General features: G+C 35.6%; 2 protein-coding genes and 1 non-coding gene across 4 annotated transcripts; all 3 read left to right on the plus strand.

The window, feature by feature from the left end:
- The first annotated feature begins 647 nt into the window (after nucleotides 1–647).
- Nucleotides 648–10,180, plus strand: LOC106181310 (PGAP2-interacting protein). Of its 2 annotated transcripts, XM_024077002.2 has the most exons (14): nucleotides 648–822; nucleotides 1,834–2,146; nucleotides 2,484–2,638; nucleotides 3,254–3,431; nucleotides 3,818–3,951; nucleotides 4,363–4,599; nucleotides 4,851–4,999; nucleotides 5,195–5,300; nucleotides 5,670–5,805; nucleotides 6,218–6,282; nucleotides 6,442–6,583; nucleotides 7,306–7,455; nucleotides 7,882–8,037; nucleotides 8,960–10,180. In XM_024077002.2, the coding sequence occupies exons 1-14, from the start codon at nucleotides 684–686 to the stop codon at nucleotides 9,051–9,053; spliced, it is 2,154 nt and encodes a 717-aa protein (XP_023932770.2). In that variant the 5' UTR covers nucleotides 648–683; the 3' UTR covers nucleotides 9,054–10,180. The 2 variants fall into 2 exon arrangements, with proteins under 2 accessions (XP_023932770.2, XP_086865322.1); XM_087009196.1 differs by lacking the exons at nucleotides 648–822; nucleotides 1,834–2,146 and having other exon boundaries at nucleotides 2,486–2,638; nucleotides 3,841–3,951.
- Nucleotides 10,181–11,982: 1,802 nt separating this feature from the next.
- Nucleotides 11,983–18,812, plus strand: LOC106181254 (testis-expressed protein 26). The gene is made up of 8 exons (XM_013565583.2): nucleotides 11,983–12,146; nucleotides 13,542–13,722; nucleotides 14,541–14,634; nucleotides 14,916–15,078; nucleotides 16,432–16,582; nucleotides 16,858–17,034; nucleotides 17,291–17,452; nucleotides 18,143–18,812. Exons 1-8 carry the CDS (start codon nucleotides 12,039–12,041, stop codon nucleotides 18,295–18,297), a joined length of 1,191 nt encoding a protein of 396 aa, XP_013421037.2. The 5' UTR covers nucleotides 11,983–12,038; the 3' UTR covers nucleotides 18,298–18,812.
- Trnas-uga (transfer RNA serine (anticodon UGA)) lies at nucleotides 15,665–15,746 on the plus strand. The gene has a single exon. It is a non-coding gene; the product is annotated as a tRNA-Ser (tRNA).
- Nucleotides 18,813–19,186: the final 374 nt, after the last annotated feature.

Here is a 19,186-nt window from a genome sequence, read left to right on the forward strand (position 1 = left end):
CGCAGAAGCTAAACCTACAATGTAGCCCAGTTCAAAAAGAGGGATGCCTTGACACGTATTTATGTCTAAAACCTCATGATAACGCATACATAATACTTTTTAGTAAAAGTCCGAGAGTTTCTTTTATGGGGTTTTCTTTTCCTTCGTCCTGTTTTCTTCTTTTCTTTTCTTTTCACTTCTTTTCTTTTCTTTTTTTTTTCACCTTTTTTCCTTTTTTTAATTATTTTGTGTGTGTGTGGGGGGGGGGGGGGGAGAGAGGGGGGGGGAGGGGGAACTGCCAGTTTCGGTTTCAGGTATTTTTTTTCGTTTCCATTTTGGATCTTTACAATTATGTTGGCATTGTGTTGCTGGTAAATGTATAATTCGACAAAGGGTCTGCACGGTAAATACCAGCACAAGTACAAAGGCCTACCGGTAATTTACCGTCACCGTAGGACTAATCTATAATGCAACAACTTTTATTCTCTTTTGGGAATAAAACATTGAATTGTTGATTTGGTTAAAGTACTTTTTATGAAACAAATTGGGTGATTTCCCAATTCAGATTAAGATAAACATGTGAACTTAAAGTAAAAAAAAACTTTTTTTACAACTATTGGCAAGAGCACGGTCGCAGATGTAGCCCCATGAAAACGAGGCCACTGTGCGGAAGAGAACTGAAACCGAGGCTGCAGTTTAACGGGATGGATGCAGACTTCACCCAGCTCCGAAGTACGCCCAGTAAAATTAAGACCGAAAAGGAGCATATTGAAAATGGCCAGAGCGTCAAGACTGGTTGCAACATAATTAACATTAGATCAGTAATTAGAGAGTCAGTATTAGGTTGGTATATACGCGCACAGCGCTCTTAATTCCCACTGGTTTCTTTCGCCGGCCAAAAATGGGGGGCCTTTCAAGTTCCAAAAGAAGTTCTTATTAGAAACACACAAGTGCCCACACTAACTGTTATGAGTATGAGCTGCTCTAAATTACACTTATAAAAAGCAGATACCTTTGTAGAATGAAGCAAGCCCATTTATGCAGTTAATAACAAGTCCTACAAGTTACTAAAAGTATCTTATGCATATATATTTGTTACATGCAAAGAGTAAAGATCAAAATTTTCTTTTCCATGTTGTTTTTAATTTGTTCCCCCTCCAAAACTGAGCAAAAACATGACTAAACCACAGGTTAGATTGCACTTCTTTTTCCATAGTACAAACATTCATTAGTTAACCAAGTGTTCTTGTAATATATGGTCCCTGGCATGTGCTAGCCCTTATGAAAAAGTCCTACAGGAACCTATGGGACTTTTTCGTTAGGGCTGTTGTGCTATAACATCAAAATAGTGTAAGCACATCATATCAAAGACTTTATACAGGAGTGCAACAAATAAATTTTAATGTTATCTAGTCTAATGACTTAATGGTTTGGTAAACTAAGAATTATTCACAGGTCAGAGACTGTTTGTTCTGATATATTTTGTTTCATGGGTAAGTATCAAGATCTGTCAGAGCAGGGAAAATGGTCTCTACCAGTTACCAGTATGTTGCTTAAATAGAATTTATCGTGAAATCTTGATCCTCAAATGTTGAATTGTTGAACCTTCAGCTGGAACAGTGGTCTTGCTTACATACTTTAAAAAATTTCTTTTTTGCCAGTTTTGATTTAGATATTGGAACTTAAATACCTTTGGACTGCCCAAATAATTATATCAATCCTGCTTTATTACAGAGAGTCCCTTGATCTAAAATTATGCCTAATAGTAATCCAAGTTGCATATGAAGGACTCCTGAATCATCCTAGCTCGTCTCTTGATTATTCTTATAAATGCAGTGTCTTTATTCATTTTAGGATATGTGTTCTGGAGCCTGTTCCAAGGATTGGGACCTATGATATGGTTTTATCCCCTGAATGAACTAGAAATCTCAGGATATGAAGTATTCTGCCTGTTGTGGCTAAGTCCAATTGTAACCTGTATTTCTCCAGTATTTCATCTCATTCAACACCCATGGGTGCTGGGCGGCCTACGTTTATTTATGGTCGGTTGCATTGCATCTTTCCAAGCACCAACAACATTACAGCGCCTGATACTTCTGGCCTTGGGAAATGGGGCAGCCATGTTGGTTTTGGTGGCCACAGTGTGGAAAGATTCTACATATCAGAGGTATTATTTTGGTGTTATTTCAGTTAATTCTCCTCGTTTATGTTTGTAAAATCCAAACACTCTCATTCAGTTTTTTTTTTCTTTTGAAAAATGAGGATTATATTTTGTATGTGTTTGTGAAATGTAAGCCTTTTTAGTAGGAAATTTGATTATAGCTGTGTATGTAGAAAGTTAATTTTTGGAAATGCAACTTAAAGCGTTATGAATTGATGATTTGATTTCTGGGTTGACTTTAAAAGACTATCCGTGTATACCCCAGGTGACTGTTTCTGCTCGTGAGATAACTAAATTTTAATATTATTATTATAATATTCCAAGCCTGGATATTACATTTCAGATACCTGACATTTTGGGGTCTTATGGTGGGCTTCTTTGCAGTTTTGGCAGGGAGGATATGGTTCACCTCTTTTATCCCAACATGGTGGGACAATCCAACCAATTCAGCAGTCCTTGCAGTAGGACTCATAGCTACAGTAGACAAAATAATGTCTGGTATGTGAAGAAAAGGGAGATATTGCAGGGTGTTTGTGTAGAATCATCATGATACCAAAGTTATGAAATTGTAACTTCCAAAAATAAATTAATTGACAAGTACTGTTTTTAGTTCAGTCCTTCACAATCAGTTTCCATGTATTTATATGGTGCTTAAAAGAAGAACAGTTGGAATCAAAAACTACTTGTCGATGAGATTGTAAATAGAAGTTTATATAAAATAATTATAAAACACAAGCTGAAATGTTTTCATACTGTTAGTTATGGCCAAGTTAGTTGCATAGGGTCCTTGTCCCTACACCACCTACTGGTCATGGAGTAACAATATCTCTAGATTCACATTAGTCTGATGAAGACCTATGGACAGGTTTGCTGTAAGGTAATTGTATGAAAACATTTCAGCTTGTGATTTATCATAATTATATAATTATGATATTATCCAACTACCAAGCTAATGGACATTTTTTGTTAAATAAAACTTATTTATAAAAATCCGGCACAGGCATAATTTATCCTGATATGCCAGTGATAATATTATTTGAGTCCTCTCAATAGTTATGATCAACAGTTTTTCCTCTGGTTTTCTATTTTCTTTAATTTCTTTTCACAACCAAGGTGATGACAGTCTGCCAGTCCAGAAAATCTCTTCCCCAAGGCCTTATTGGCTGTCCACTGGCGTAGGCTTTGGTAGCCTTCTCTATCTTACTCACTGGATATTTGGAGAAGTTTCCATAGCAACAAGATGGGTGGTGACTGGATACCCTGACCATGGCCCTCAGCCTAATCCCTGGGGGTAAGAGAGAGATGAGAGCTCCTCTTTTAGATTTTAAATGAATTTATGAATGAATAAAAATAATATACAGTACTAGCATTTGTAACTAGCAAAGTGCTATTAGGTTATATATAAATAGTAAAGACCTAGTTTTGTATGTAGTTCTTTTCTTCTCTTGAAGCAAATCTGAAAAGTTTTATGTGGCATATTTGATAGACAATAAACTATTTTGTATTGATCTGTTAATATAGGAACAGTGTCTTTGTAACAATAAACCATGACCTTACAGATGGGATGTTTGTCCTAGATAATTTTAATCTTTGTGCTTTTTGTTATAAATATAAATAAATTAAGTGCTATAATTATTCTTGTTTACATCCTCAGAAGTGAAAATATCTCAATTTCAGGGCTACCATTCTTATTTCCCTAGCTTTTGGCATACTGGTATGCTGCAGGTTTTCTGCATCTAAAATTTGGTGGATTGATGGAGCTCTAAGCCTGGTGGGCCTGTACTATTTGCCCACATGGCAAGGATTTGCATGTAAGTTGTGGCAGTCTGGGGCACATATGTACAGTATGCTGATAAATGGGTTCTTGCTCACACATTTTTGTTTTATCAACATTACATTTTTAATAAAAAAAATTATTTAATTTGCAAAAAAAAAAAAAAAAAAAAGAACAGCATGTACTTCATGAAAAATAGAAAACAGAAATAACCAAAAAATATGTGCTTGCACAAGATAAAGCAGTTTGTGTGTACTGTGCTAGATGGGAATGATGTATACAGTATGTGCTAGTGGAGGCAGTGTGTGTGCGTGCGTGTGATTCTCCAGCTAGTATACTTCCATTCTATTATTGTTCACAATATTGTTGCATTTATATTGATATCTGTGTAGATTCTATATTTTTACAGACTTAATGCAAAATGTACTTAATTCTTCAAATCTTGTAGGTGCTAACCTCCTGGCTATTTACACCATGTCCATCTGGCCAGAGATGATTGACCGACTAAGCAGGTGTCCAGCGGGACCTACACTGACCCTATCTGTAGTCACTTATCTGGTAGAGATCTTCTTTTCGGTGTGGACTGTGGCATACAACTTTGTCCCCGGAGGAGAGTTCACTAGAGAACACACTGACTATCTTATTGGCTTCATGGTGGTATGCTTAGGCTTGGGACTCTTTACAAGTAAGTTGCAACCAATGACTGAATATTTAACTGGCAAAACATATAGGATGATGTACATATTCTTGTGATATACAAACGTGCTAATTCTGTGAATAAGCAATACTCCGAAGATGCTTAGTGAACTTGCTTTGACAATGAGGTTTGTTTGCTTTGATTGAAGGAAATATCTCAGTTTTGTGTAAATATATGATTGATTTTCTGAGGATGTTATCAGGGAAAATGGGCCTAATATGTTTCTTTTTCCTGCAAAGGCTCAAGTGTAAAAGTCCCTGGCCACACAGCCTTCAGTTTGAAGAAGCCCAATGGCACAGTGAAGGGAGCTCTATTGTGTATGGTGTTACTGGGTCTGGGAGGATTTCTGTCAAGGCAGGACCCTAACAGATATAATCATCCAGTGAAGGTATCAATAACATGCTATAGAAATGGTCCACTGTGTTAAAAAGTCTCATTCACTTATAACTTTCTTTTTTTTTTTAAGTACGAGAAATTGTCAAAAAATGTACATGTTTTTGTATTGAGTTTTAAGCTTTTAAAAATGGATAATTTGTTTAGTCATATTTCCCTAATTTCACTGAATTTTGGTTCATATTCCCAGTATTCACCCAAGACATTCCGTGCCGCTATATGGACGTACCACTTCGGATATGATAACAAAGGATGGCCAAGTTTGGAGAGGTCCTTTCAACTATTAAATGATACAGGTAAGGGGAAAAACTAAGTCAAGGATATGTGCAAAATGACAAGTAAGACCACTAAATGTAGATCCCGGACTGCACTGACTAACTTGGAGAGGTTCTTATGGTGGAGAGGTTCTTCTTATGGTAATATAATAAAGGTGATGAGGGAGTTGAATATTCATTTGGAGAATTTCCTCTGTTGTTGATGTTTTATGGTGAATTATAAGAGTTGTTAGATTTTATGTTCAGAAATGAGGAAAATGTAGGGTAATGAAAATTAACTAACATTTATTTAATCATGAATCTTCATTCTTCAACCCTGGAGCAGATGGGGAGAGGGGATCAAGTAACTGTGGTGCATTTATGAATGACTAACAATATTCAAAATCTCAGGTGCTGACTTCATTACTCTCCTGGAGAGTGATGCATCCAAGCCATTCCTGGGTAATAACGACCTTGGGATGTGGTTAGGGGAGAGGCTGGGCATGTATGTGGACTTTGGACCCGCTACAAAAGACCACACTTGGGGGTAAGAATTGGGTCATGTTTAAGTTAGACCAGTGTTACAGTGTAGATTAAAAAATGTGGTGTGTAGGTCATTAGTTCAAGTAGCTGTATAAAATGGTGAGTGTTTGCTGTGTGAAGGGGACACTTTACTTTTCCAGACTCATACATGATAAATTGTACAAGGGCTGAAATGCTGATGAAATTAGTTTTTGTAGTAACAGTATTACCCTTTTCTTATGAATAAAAACGAACCGATGAATTTTTTTTACCTTCTTTCAACCCGGTTCAGAAACTTGAAAATAGTATTAAAACAGTTCTTACACTTCTATATAGGTCCTACTGTAGTTTTTCTCTTACTTGTGAATACATTTCCTGTGTTTGTGAATGTTTTGTCTGCCACTTTCTTTCATCCTGATATCATTTTTGTTTTACAGAAATCTTATCCTCTCCAAGTATCCCATTGTCAAGTCTAAACATCATCTGCTTCCTTCTCCACATGGTTAGTATTTGTATATGAATATGATGCTTTCATGTCAATAGTGTGTGCTGTTTATCATTGTAGTATACAGGTACTGTATTTCTAAACCTACATTGTGTATGTGTTTAAATTCATAATAAAAATATTCCATATAATCAGCATTTTTCTTTCTTCTTACAGGTGAGCTCGCTCCTGGCATTACAGCTACAGTGAACTATAGCGGTAGTCTAGTGGACTTTGTGGTCACACACATGGGCAATGACCGGGATGTACTGGACAGGGAACTGCAGGCAAAGTTTTTAGCCAATGAACTGAAAAATAGGTCAGTTCAAATTTTCAAACGAATTCTTTGTAGCTGATGCAGTGATAACAGATATGACAGTATATTAAAATTTTTTAAAAAATCACATTTAGAATAAGAATATGGCTTAAGGCATTTGTATTATTTGTAAAGTTCACTATTCAGTTTTGAACCCATAGGTATGGTACACTGTGATGCCAAGTAGATATTTTCTGAAGAGACACTCAAAGAGAATATTTATTTTTTCACCTGAAGAAGTAAATTAGTTTGTAAAGAATTATCACCCTACCAGTCTGTGCCAGCTACATTTAGCCCACCACTGACCTGCTTCACAAAAAGAGACTTTGACACAAAATAAAGCGACAATAGTTAAAGTATATGAAATAAATTCCATTTATTTTATTATAGGAAAGACACATCTCAGACCACTACTTTATTTATTAAATAAACTACTCTGGATTTATCTTATGGTTTTGGACAATGAATCCGTAAAATAACAGTTCCCTCCAGACAAATAGTTTGATATATGACATGGCCAAACCTTCAGAATTAATACAATACCTTGTCACACAAGGGCAACTTTGTTTTACTGTAGTTAATAATTAAAATCAAAATCACAATTATATCTTTTGTCAATTTTTGCTTTCAGGATAACTTTCAAAATGCCCAATCATATATCTAATCACGTAGTTTACCTAAGCGTTTATTATAGAATTATGTAGAATTTTTGGAACATCTTTCAGCAAGAACCCAGCTGTCTTCCTCGGTTATGTCACCTCCTCCCCTGGGAGCAGAGACTATTACCAGTTCATCAACCAAGGTCAGGTCAAGGACATTGATGCCACAGACAGGGAGAGATGGTGTGAATACATTATGTATAAAAAACTTATCAGGTAAGTGACAGGTTTAAAGATTAAAAATCGGTGAAAGAATATATTTAGATATAATGATAAACATTGTCTTTTAATGTATTTTAATGTGCAACATTAATCACGTATCAAGTAAACTAAAATAAAATGAGGCCTGAGAATTGTATATTTGTTCTGATACTGCATGGACATCATTTTTGCTTTGGGCCTGATTATTTCTAAACTATAGTGTCCCAAAAGGCAAGAAGACGAAAAGTGTTTGGCACATTCACAAGTGAACAAGGAATAGGCTATTAACATATATTTTTTTAATTAATATTTTTTTTCTTGAAAAATTGGCAGTGGAAAGAACTTATATTTATATACACACATTTATGCAGTAAGAATTCAAATATTTGTCACACTGGAAATACAATAACTATAAATGAAGCCTGGTGATTTTCTCATCAGACTGGGCTATGCCAGGGTATCCCACGGAGGTCTCAGTGACACAGAGCTCCAGATGGCCACCTTTCAGATCCCTGAGGACACTGACCACTACAAGGACAATGACAAATATGTGACTGACCCAAACAAGGTGGATGAAAAGCACAGGTTTAATGAAAGGTATGGTGAAGTTTTTTTTGGAAAGTAAATTATCTGGGTTGATTATTCAAATTGAGCTTCATTTAATCAAAGGCTGTTACATGGCTAACATGCAGGGTAAATAATTTTGTACACTATGTAGACTAAATTAAACTAAGTGCTGTAAAATATAGATTAAGGGGCCAATCCTGTGGATTTTTTTCCTGCACACTTTTCTGCACATTTGAAAAACCCCACAGTCATATTTGTTTCCTAGAAAATTTCTTATATTTCTTAATTCAGTCTCTAAAGACAATGAAATTCTTAAGATAAAAGCTTATCTGAAGCATACCTTGTGTTGCTACAAAAAACACTGCCATTTTTTGTGTGAAAATGAATCGGTTGTTTTTGCTGGCTAGTCATTCAAAAGTAATTTAGAAGTATGATTTTAAAATTGGAATAAAAAAACCCAAATGTGGGGATGGATCAAGCAAAAACTCCTGAGAAGGAGAAAATTGCTCTTTACCCCTGGAAAATTCAGTTAGGGAATTCTATGTAGTTGCCCTTTCAATATGTGAATAAAAGTATACTAGTAAGTAGTATATATTCTGTTATGTATGTACATTTTTTTCATATACACTATTTTCAGACCAGAGTAATTATTGTTTTTCTATGTATATATATATATTTTTTAAACCTTTTGCACAATTAATGGAGATGTTTTTGAAAGGACCAGTGTAGATTATAACGTACAAGGCTGGAATAATCTAAGATGTGATGAAAATTAAAGAATTATGAAAAAAATGCCGGTTTTTATATCATTAGAAGCTATTGAAAAGTTAGTTGCATGCTAAATGATGTGTCTGTTTGAAAAATGAGTCAGAATTTCTCTGAATGTTAAATATAGTCTAGTTTTTAGAACAGTGGCATGTTTATAATTATTATTTATCATTATTTATTCTAGGTTTGGCCGCTACAGTGTGGGCCATAACTGGATAGAGGAGCATCGGTTCCACATGAGCACACCAAAATATTTCATACATCGTGAGGGAAGTTGAGCCAATACTTGGCATTTGAAGCAATATGAAAAGTATTTTCACAAAGATTATGGAGCACAAAGTTTATACTGCATTTATACTGTTATAACAGTGTTTCTTTTGATATCAAAAGGTTTTACAAGTGTTCATAGTGCCATTACCTGAAAATGTTTCATAAAGTTAATATTGCATTTCTACTCTTATTGCAATATTTCTTTTGATATCAAAAGTTTTGCTAAGTGCATGTAGTGCCATAAGGTAATATTGTTTCAAGAATTTTGTTGGTTGCATCCATTTCTGAAATTTACGAACTCCCGCGATTATTTTAACAAAGATAAGGTTTAATTATGGTTTCTGCTTTTACAGCATCTCTTGTATAAAAATAACCTGCTAACCATAACTAAATTATTTATTCAGAAACTGGAAAAAGTAACCATTGTTTATTATGTTATTTTATTGTACCACCAGCGTGGCAGCATTTTGCCTCTGGTTCACCAGTATTTTATGATGTAAATCTGGTGTTTTTTTACCCTTTTTTCCACAAGATATTGCATTTTAGTTTTAATGTGCATATATTGTCATTTAAGAGTAGGTACTAAGATAGTATGTTATGGTTGTGAAGAAATGACCAGAAAGTGTCTGTTAATTTTTTAACAAGTGAAATGTGTTAACTCGTTGGTGTTTGGTGTTTTATGTATGCAGTGCCATACTCTTTAATTAAGCAAATATTAGATTATTTACTGTAACATTTTGCTTTTGTCTTCCATGTTATTTTAACTTGTTTGTTTGTCTGAGTATTTATATAGTTGCAAGCAACTTTGGAAACTTAATGAGAGTATGTACCAAAATTAATAAAATTTTAACGATTTCTATTTTTTTTAACATGTATAAAATGTTTCATTTACCAGTTGCAATACGTAGAGCACATTCCAAAATAACAATAATAATAAATAAATAAGTGCATGTGTCTAGTTAACAGAGGAACATCAGCATCTTAAAGAAATGAAAGTTCAAAGGTTATAGGTACAATAGATCCAGTAGAAGACGGCTCTTTCATCGTTCCAGCGTATTGACAGATGTTGGATTGGTATTGCTATACGTGTAAAAACACTCATTTTGAAATGAATAAAGTTATTCTTAATGCTGCCGATATGTTTTGGCCATTAATGTGATTAGGGTGCACTAGCGTCACGTCTCCCGTTTGTGTCGCACCACTTACGTCATAAAACGTCATAGACAAAACTTCGGACGTCAGACATCACTACCCAGCTGCCAGTCGTTATTCCAAACAACAGGTAATAGTTATGCTCTCTTTTTCCGCTAAAACTTGATTGTGTAATTTCATTATTTTAAAAATCACTATATCTATCCATTGATCAAGAAGGATACTGTGAAAATTGGTCGGTAAATTTTGCCCTTTTCAGTTTTTCTCCCTACCAAGTCAAAAAGTCTTCTACTCCATCGCCCGTGTCCTGGTATTCCATTTTTAATTCAGTAATTTTGATTATAGTTATCTAGTTGTTTGGACCACCATGTCTTCCTGAACATTTCAGAAAAAAAATCGACATCAGACAAAAGGGTTTAATCGTTTTTAAGGTTTGAGTTGGAGAGGATGCACCAAGTAAGAATTTAAGAAATGCAGACATAAAGTATGGCTTTGAGCCCTTTAAACAACCACATTTTGAACTATTTCTAATTTGAACTATTTCTAAGTGTTTCTGCTTTTATTTTCATTCGTCTTTGCGAATGTGAAGCAGGGTTATGCTTAGACAAAGGGGGAAAAGCTGTAATGAATAAAAAGACATCTTTTAATGTGGGAACAAAGAACGCAGAATAACGCATTTAATATTACCCATAAGAATGTTCATGCTTCCAAGGGTTTCTATTCACTAGCGTTTTAATGATAATTATCATTTACTTTAGAATATGGAAACAGCATTATTTATTAAACTGCTACGCTTCGCTCTTGTCACAAGAGCACCATCAGGCTGAATGTCCACTGATCGTTAGGTGTTGGTAGACTTGTGAACGATTCTCACGAGGGGTGCATGTAGTAATTGGAGGAATGACCAGGACCGAGCATTTAAGACGTGAAATGTTTTTGAAATTAGAAAAAAAATCAATTTTATCAATTCTACTAAAGACTATAAACATATTGGTTGTTCACAGTAAATGCCTTCTATTTTTTCTTTCCCTTTCCCTCTTTTTTTCTGTTTTCCCATTCTACTTCAACCTGAAATTTAAATAAGAAGTTCGTCATTCGTATCTGCACACAGATTAGTAACCGTCCAGCAAACTTTCAAAAATATCAAAATTATTTTTTAAACACGAGGACAGTTTCCATACTTCAACATTACTATATAGAAAAAGAAAAAGAAAGACCCCCCCCCCCCCCCCCCCATGATATATATATACTCAAAGCAAATGTATACAACATCAGCACAGACAGTACATTTTTCCTGTAAAAACGCTGGCTGGCATAAAAACGTGAAAATGTCTTCTTTAAAAAGATGAATGGGCACAATTTCCGTATTTAGGTTTGTTTTTCTTCGGCTTGCCAATAAAGTGTATACAATTCACAGTAAATGTTAAGATCCGATATACACGTTCGATACCGTAGATATCATTGCCAGTTTTTCTTGCCCGTTCAAAACTTAAAGAACCCACTTCCAGCAATTTCCGGCAATGTCCGGCTTCCTTTCGTACAATTACGGGCCATAAATACACAAACAATATCGACCCAAACATTAAGCTACCTTAATAACATCAATAAGTTTACCTTTCCATTGTCATGAATGGAGCATTGATTTAAGAGGTCGAATCGATAAAACCAAATAATCTATTGACGCTGTGTGGACGGGCTTTGTGATGTGTATACCGGTCCTGGCAACTCGACGCCGCTTGCTTAACTACCAAACATAAACACGAACTTTGTTCCTGTGTATTGAGTCGCACCAATCAGAATAAACTGAACTGATTGAAATAGCAGCACACTAGTAGTTTAACATGGCGGCAACGGAGGTATACACTATACTACCTGGGTCTAGCCGGGGCTCTAGAGCTGCACTCAGAACCCCTAGTTTAGGCAGTGTCAAGGGATCTGGTGATGTCCGAGTAAGTGTTCATGACAGTGTGTGTTATAACTTGTCTGACAATTTTAATTCTTTATAATCATGTATAATGGTGGTAGTTACATCCAAATATAATAACACGTGAGAGTACGCCTATGCGACCGCTCTCTGTTTGAGATGGGTGACAAATTACCAAATGTAAACGTTTTTCGACCACATCACAGTGTCGGCTGAACTGATTTGAAAATTCCCCAAACGCTGTTTTAGTCACTGTAGGTCTAGTAGGCCTACACGCCAGATACGCCCGACAAGCCGACACGTACTGTCGAGATGGGTTCCCTTCTCACGTTGTCATCATACACTGAACATAGACATCTGATCATGTCTGAAATGAGAGATTGAATGAACGGAAATTCTGCGTTGAACAAAACATGAAACCTATGAATAGAAAATTTCTTTGGTAAAACGATATTGGGTTAAAGACCCTACAACAGCCGCTACAACTCCTTTAATTTATATTCACATCAGGTTACAAATATCTTGTTTGACGTATTTCTTTGCAGTTGGAGTCGACAGTGCATAAAACATAATTATAAGGCTTTTATTCATTGTCACGAACATCATTTCAAAACTGGTGTCAGCGTCAGCTTTTCAATGATCAACACTTTGTATACTGTATCAAAATGAATAACAAAATTACAGTCGAATGACTCGAATCTAATTATTTTGAAACCTATTTTGTCTTTAACTAAAATGGAAGTAAAAATGACATGTACAGAAAGTAGAAAGAAAACAATTATTGGAATTATAATTTCAAGTTAAACTTCACTATGTTCGAGATCCCAGCCAAATCTTGTTATTGAGGTTTCTTTAATATCCTAGCAAAACAGTGTATGAGACCTGTCTATCTCTAAGCTGTTACCGTAAATATTAATATTTTACGGTAACAGCTATTTAATTAATATGTATTTTGACAAAATACATCTACATGTTATCTTTATGCAAGCAATTTAGTTCGGTTGCCACATGGTAGACAGGCCATTAACATCAAAATCAGTATTAATGGAATTTTCAACGACCGTTACGTCCCATTTACATTACAATCGGTAACATCCATGTTACTGAATTAATGTACGTTAATCGCGATATCCCTGCTAGAAAAAGCGAAATGCCGATGTTGATATCATATAAATGTATTGACAATCACTAGGAGTGCCGCTGGATATGATAGAAACATTATTAATTATGTAAATCTATCATGCCGAAGGAAGCGATTACATGTTGAAATTTGAAACAAAAAATTTATGTTGTCTGTACAGAGGCCTAACAGTTCCTCGCGTACTTTAAAATAAGTAAGAGATCTTAATATAATTCAGTGGCACGTTTTTTTCGGTTTTTTTTATTTTAATCAATAGTTCAATTCTCTTTCTTTTTTTAGCTTGGTGAGGATGTTTTAGCTCCGAAATTTTCCGAACATCTTCAAAGTTACATCACCCACAGCAATACAGGACCTCAGGACCAGAGGAAAGCTTTGGATTTACTCACATCTCTACAGTTAGCAGAGGAAGCAAAAGAAGCTGAAAATCCATTGAGGCCGAGAACGGCTATGCCAGCACTAGGTAAGATTTGCGTTATAGATAGATATAAGTCGACATGCCTTTTAACTCCCCAGCTTAACCTTTTTTCTACTCTCTCTCCCTCTCTCTGCGCCCGCGCATGTGTGCTTGTTCTGAAATCTAATTTTTATACATGCACATACACATGTGTAGTTAACATATGCATACAAGTACATATAATGTGACAAGATTCATAATTAATACTTAGTCTGTTAGGAAAAGAACGAAAGTCGTTTCAGATATGAGACTGAAGATTAAAAGGTATAACATTTAGAGCTGGCCAGCTCTTCTGAGTGTATTGTTGGGTTGTAATTCTATGGATAAGATTTTTTTGACGATGAGTAATGTCGTTAGTAATGTAGGAAATTCTACAGGTGCAATTGCACAGAACTTTACTTTTATGATTATATCCAGCAAAGCCTTGCATTTTGTACCTCCAATTTTTCGAAATGGTTCACAAGTCAAGAATGAATATAAGTGCAATGAATGACATTGAACCTTGTGGTTTTTATGAATGAGGTTTATGGCTGTATTGAGTAAGTTAAAATGATATCAGTAGATTAAGTAGGCCGTCGATCTCTTCGGGGGCACAGTGAGTGTTTGTAGAGGTGTAATACTCAAGTGCCTTGACAACGTAAATTAATTCGGGGCGTGGCCAGGGTTAGTAAACACTCCCACATACTGTATATACGTAGCAGTAAGATAAGTTTTATATGGGAACTAACAACCACTATGAAATCAACTGTAAAAAATTAAAACATCCTGCCATGTGTGATAGTCAAGACATATCATCTAATTTTCCTATTTTCAACGTTTTTCAGGACGTCCAAAATTAGAAAAGATACTTAACCCTTATTTCACAACATATGAAAGAGAATATTATATGAAAATGGCACCAGACACAGACGCTGAAAGGTATGTTTTATCATTAAACTAGTACTATTTCTTACCTCTATTTATAAGTTTAACCATTACTTTTTGTCGAAAGCTAAAATTTCAACGCACCCCCCCCCAACGTTTTGATAGTGTCATTTCCATCTATGATTTTCTACGTCAATGCAAGTGGGCTTTATGACCTTTTAATTGTATAGGGCCATTTATTTATATCTTTTATTTTTTAAAATATATAACTGATGATTTACGAGTATTCAATATGTTGGTTTGTATCTGATGTTTATATTCCATCGTTTTGCCAGGCCAATGACGTCTAGAGCGTTTGCTTCCACATACGAACTTGGTGGCCCTATAGGTGCTACAACATACGATGAAGAGTTTTATAAGAAACCAAATAAAAGAACAGAACCTGTACGATCAGGGACTGCTAGTGGGGCCAGAAGGAATAACCCACATCCACCAGAGGTGAGTGATGCTACCAGGATCCAGTGATGTTGGCCTTTTGTGTTAATTTCTTAATTGTTAGTTTCCCGCCCATTTATCTATTTATTTATTTATTGTCTGCTGCGAAAATAGCTTAATAAGCTATTATTAATAAACGTAAAAATTAGCATGATAGGACGTTAATCAGGGGCGGATCCAGGATTATTTGAAGGGGGGTGTCCGCAGATGCGAAGCCGACCCCTCCCTCCCCCCAGTTGAATTGGTTTCTGAACTTTTGTAGTTATACTGTCATGACTGAACAGAGTCTTTTAGTAAGTTTTCTGAGTTTGTTAAAGGAGAGATAGGTCTTGAATTTTGTCCATGGATAGGCCGAGTGTGAACCCGTGGGGCGCACCTAATGATCGTGGCCTATGTTTAACAGCACAACTGTCGCAATCTGAATTATGTACATCCCATAGTTTTCGTTGAGTCTCTGATTACGCTATGTTTTGAAAGATGTGATTATTATATCATCAATGTTCCCTGTCGAATGAATTTAAATCCATTTCCTGGTTATAAATCTGATGCCGTCTTTATAGTCATCATTAACGCACAATGCTCTCACGTAGCTGCGATGGCCGAGTGGTTAAGGCGTTGGACTTGAAATCCAATGGGATTTTCCCTCGCAGGTTCGAATCCTGCTCGCAGCGTAACATTTTTCTTTTCTTTTTTTTTTTTTGCTTTGACTCCGTAATTTAAGTAAAGTTTTCGAAGAATTTTAGGTATTCCATAAAATTTAATAAAAAGAAATAGAAATAAAAAATAATTTTAATTCATACTTGCTGTAAGTACAATAGGAGGCAATCCACACAGCGTGTCCTATGGCGACGAAAGGCAAATATTCAAATAGTCACCAACATGCAAGGGGTGCAAGGGTTCCATAAGTTAAATTTGATAATGTGTTAATAGTTTAATTGAATTTTATTAAATTCTTAATGTTGATTCATCTATTATTTATTTCAAAAGACCACTTAATAAGCTTTACAATGTTTGATTTCAAAATATTTCTTTTCATGCTCAATTGGCTATATTGTATACATTTTAAGTTAATGCTAAATTAAACATGGAGAAAAGAAAAGAAAGAAACGTCAGGCATCGATCAAAGAGATTTTATGTTAACAAGTAGAAGTGAAAAGTAAGCACTTGACACTGTTTAAAATACTCTTAATAAAAAAGGTAACTTTCACTGACGGCGACAATATGGCATGCTGCACAACAATAGCTCAGGCATTTGAATAGGTATTCAGCATAGAGCAAATAAAAGAAAAATCGAAACCTCACACTGTTGCATTATTGATAAATATTTCATGTGTACCTCGGTGGTCTTTGTTTCAGTCTTTTATGGTGTGGAAGTTTCCTAAGAGATCCATAACGGAGGGGGACTACAGTGAGTGGGCCACGCCACTCAGCGACACCATCATGGAGCAGGTCATGAGGAATAAATTCAGGTCCACGTACCAGGAGGATTTTCTCGGGATTCCACAAGGTAAAAAAGACATTTTTTTATTGAAATGATAATGCACTTTTTACTATTATCTGGAATGGCCTATGCAGCCGCGCAGTTACAGTGCATTTGCGTATCATTTGCGTTGCTAGGCACTTGCAGCCCAGGGACTAGTTTCAAAGCGTATAGTCCATACTAAACAATACGAGCAAAACAATTTACAGCAACTTAATAATAAAAAGAAACCTAATGGATTATTATTTATTATTATTTATTTATTTTTTTTTTTACTTATTTGTCCTTTTCTTTGGCAATAGGCTTCCAAATGAAGAACGCGTTTGACGTGTCTAAGGACTGGAAATCTCAAGTTCCCTTCACCTTGGACTCCAGCACTCGGTATTCCTACCAGCAGCCCAACCAGCAGCCGGAGTTACAGGGGAACACCAGCAGATATGGTTGCAATAGGAACAAGCTTGTGCCAGCCAGCGGAGCCGGTGAGTTATACAGCGGGATAATACACATAGGTTTTACTTTAAATTGCAAGCATGACTGCATAATGTGCAACCATTTCCCCAATTTGCTATATGAATATACAAAGAAAGAATGATAAAAAATAAAAAATAAAAGCGGATTTCATAAGGAATGTTAAAACTGATTTAGTCTACTCCTTCAGATTATTGTAACATTTTTTTCATCTCTTAGTTGTACAACCCACCACGATAATATTTTATTTTGTTTTTTGATTTGTAGTTCCAACATGCTCAGAGCGCATGATGCACCTGAAAACGAGAACCACGTACGATCGTGAATACAATGAAAAAGCTCAGCCTCGTCCTCTGCGAGATCTCAACAAATCTCTTGGTGCTAACGCCATTCAGGGCTACATGGCAACTCACAGGCTTGGCAGCAAAGGTAAAAACACAAGTCGTTTGTTTCTAAATTAATGCAGCATGCACAGTGTCTAACTAAGTATAATCTGCATTTGTATTCATACTAACATTAGTATTGCCGTAAGCTTCGTTAAGCAAAACTTGTTGCCTTTTAATGTTTTCTCCAACTAACATCGTACCTTATCTGCTTTGTAAAGCTTCCAAAGGAAAATCAAAATAAACGGAATGCAAACAATGCATACTATGGTAAGACTGCAAAACAGTTGCCCGTGCTCAGAATGTCTGGAGATTCAATTGCCGTGTATTTTCTTTCTCTCTTATTTTTTTTTTATCTCATCGTGATAGTATTTGGTTCTATTTTTATTCATTGCACTGGGCGAGCAACCAAGTGATTGTGCTGAGTAACAGGCCCATTTGTTCTGCTGTTTTGTTTATTTTTTCCCTGTTGTTTGTGTTTGCCTTTTTAATCTTTCACCACGAAAAGTAAAAAAAAAAATGCAAACAATTAATTATTTCAGGACGCAAAAAGTTGACAAAACATAAATATATAGTCAATATTGTTATAATGCTTTTTACCTTCTTTATCTCCTTCATTTTTTGAAGATGTGAATGTGGCGATGTGCTTACACTACTAAATTGTCTTATTTTTAATAAAAGTTAAGGCCTAGGCGTAGAATACGTAATGATTTTTACTTTTTTTTCTCTCTTACAGAAAGGGAAATTCTCTCCGGTATGGTAGCAGACCTTCAGAATCTGCCACGCCCTCCTTCCAATGCGTCGTCAAGGAAATCACGTGTTCCCATGGATACCATGGACATGTATGCCACAGGGCCAACCTGGGTGTCAACATGGGTGGGGCCCACGTAGGGATCAGAGATAGCTTTAGACTTATAAAATATATATGAAAATATCCACTGTCACTGCAGTTGACAGGTTGTGCTACTTCAACGATTATAATATGATCAACGCTAGATCTCATGTTTTAAAACAATTGATATGTATATCATTGTTGGGTCATGTGTTCAATGAAAGTAACTGGGGAATGCTTTACAGGAGGTTTTGTCTCTCAACTTAAAGAATCTGTTTTTACTACTGAATAGACTGTGATCGAAACGTGTGTTATGCAGACTGCAAGTTCAAGAAACTCGATGACAAAAATCAAAACTAGTCTACTCGACGCTAAGCTTCGAATTTGCTCAATTATTGAATGATATATTCTTGTTCGTGAACTGTCAGTCATATCTAGTGTGTGCAAAATCTGCGTGAAAGGCTTTTGTTATTATTATTATCAATATTATCTCTACTTGTTTGCATTGTCTCTAAGATGTGGCACGTATTTGTCACGACTCAGTATTTGGTTGCTCAATAAATTTATGAAACAATGTTGTTTTTCGTGAGGAATGCGACAGGTGCGACATAGTGTGCTCTGCGCTAGCTGAAGCATTTCAGTTGTCGTCAGAAAAATAAGATCATTTCAAAAGCGATGTTGATGAATGATGGCCTTACCTTTCAAATTCTAGTGAAAAAATAGCCTTTTTCATTTTCATTTGATTTGCTTTATCTTTTAGAAGAAGAACTGCGCGATTTTGAAACAATATTACTATGGAAACTTCTGTGCTAAAGTAACCCAACCGTATTCTCCAAAAACAAAACTTGACTCGAAATAAAACTGTTCATAGTTAGAAAACACGTTTCCTGTGGGAATTAATATTCTGAATGTTTTACAACTGCAATGGTGTCCAAAGAGGAAAAAATC

The sequence above is a fragment of the Lingula anatina genome, chromosome 3, assembly GCF_051362555.1.
Source record: "Lingula anatina isolate TDL-2025a chromosome 3, LinAna3.0, whole genome shotgun sequence".
NCBI lineage: Eukaryota > Metazoa > Brachiopoda > Lingulata > Lingulida > Lingulidae > Lingula > Lingula anatina.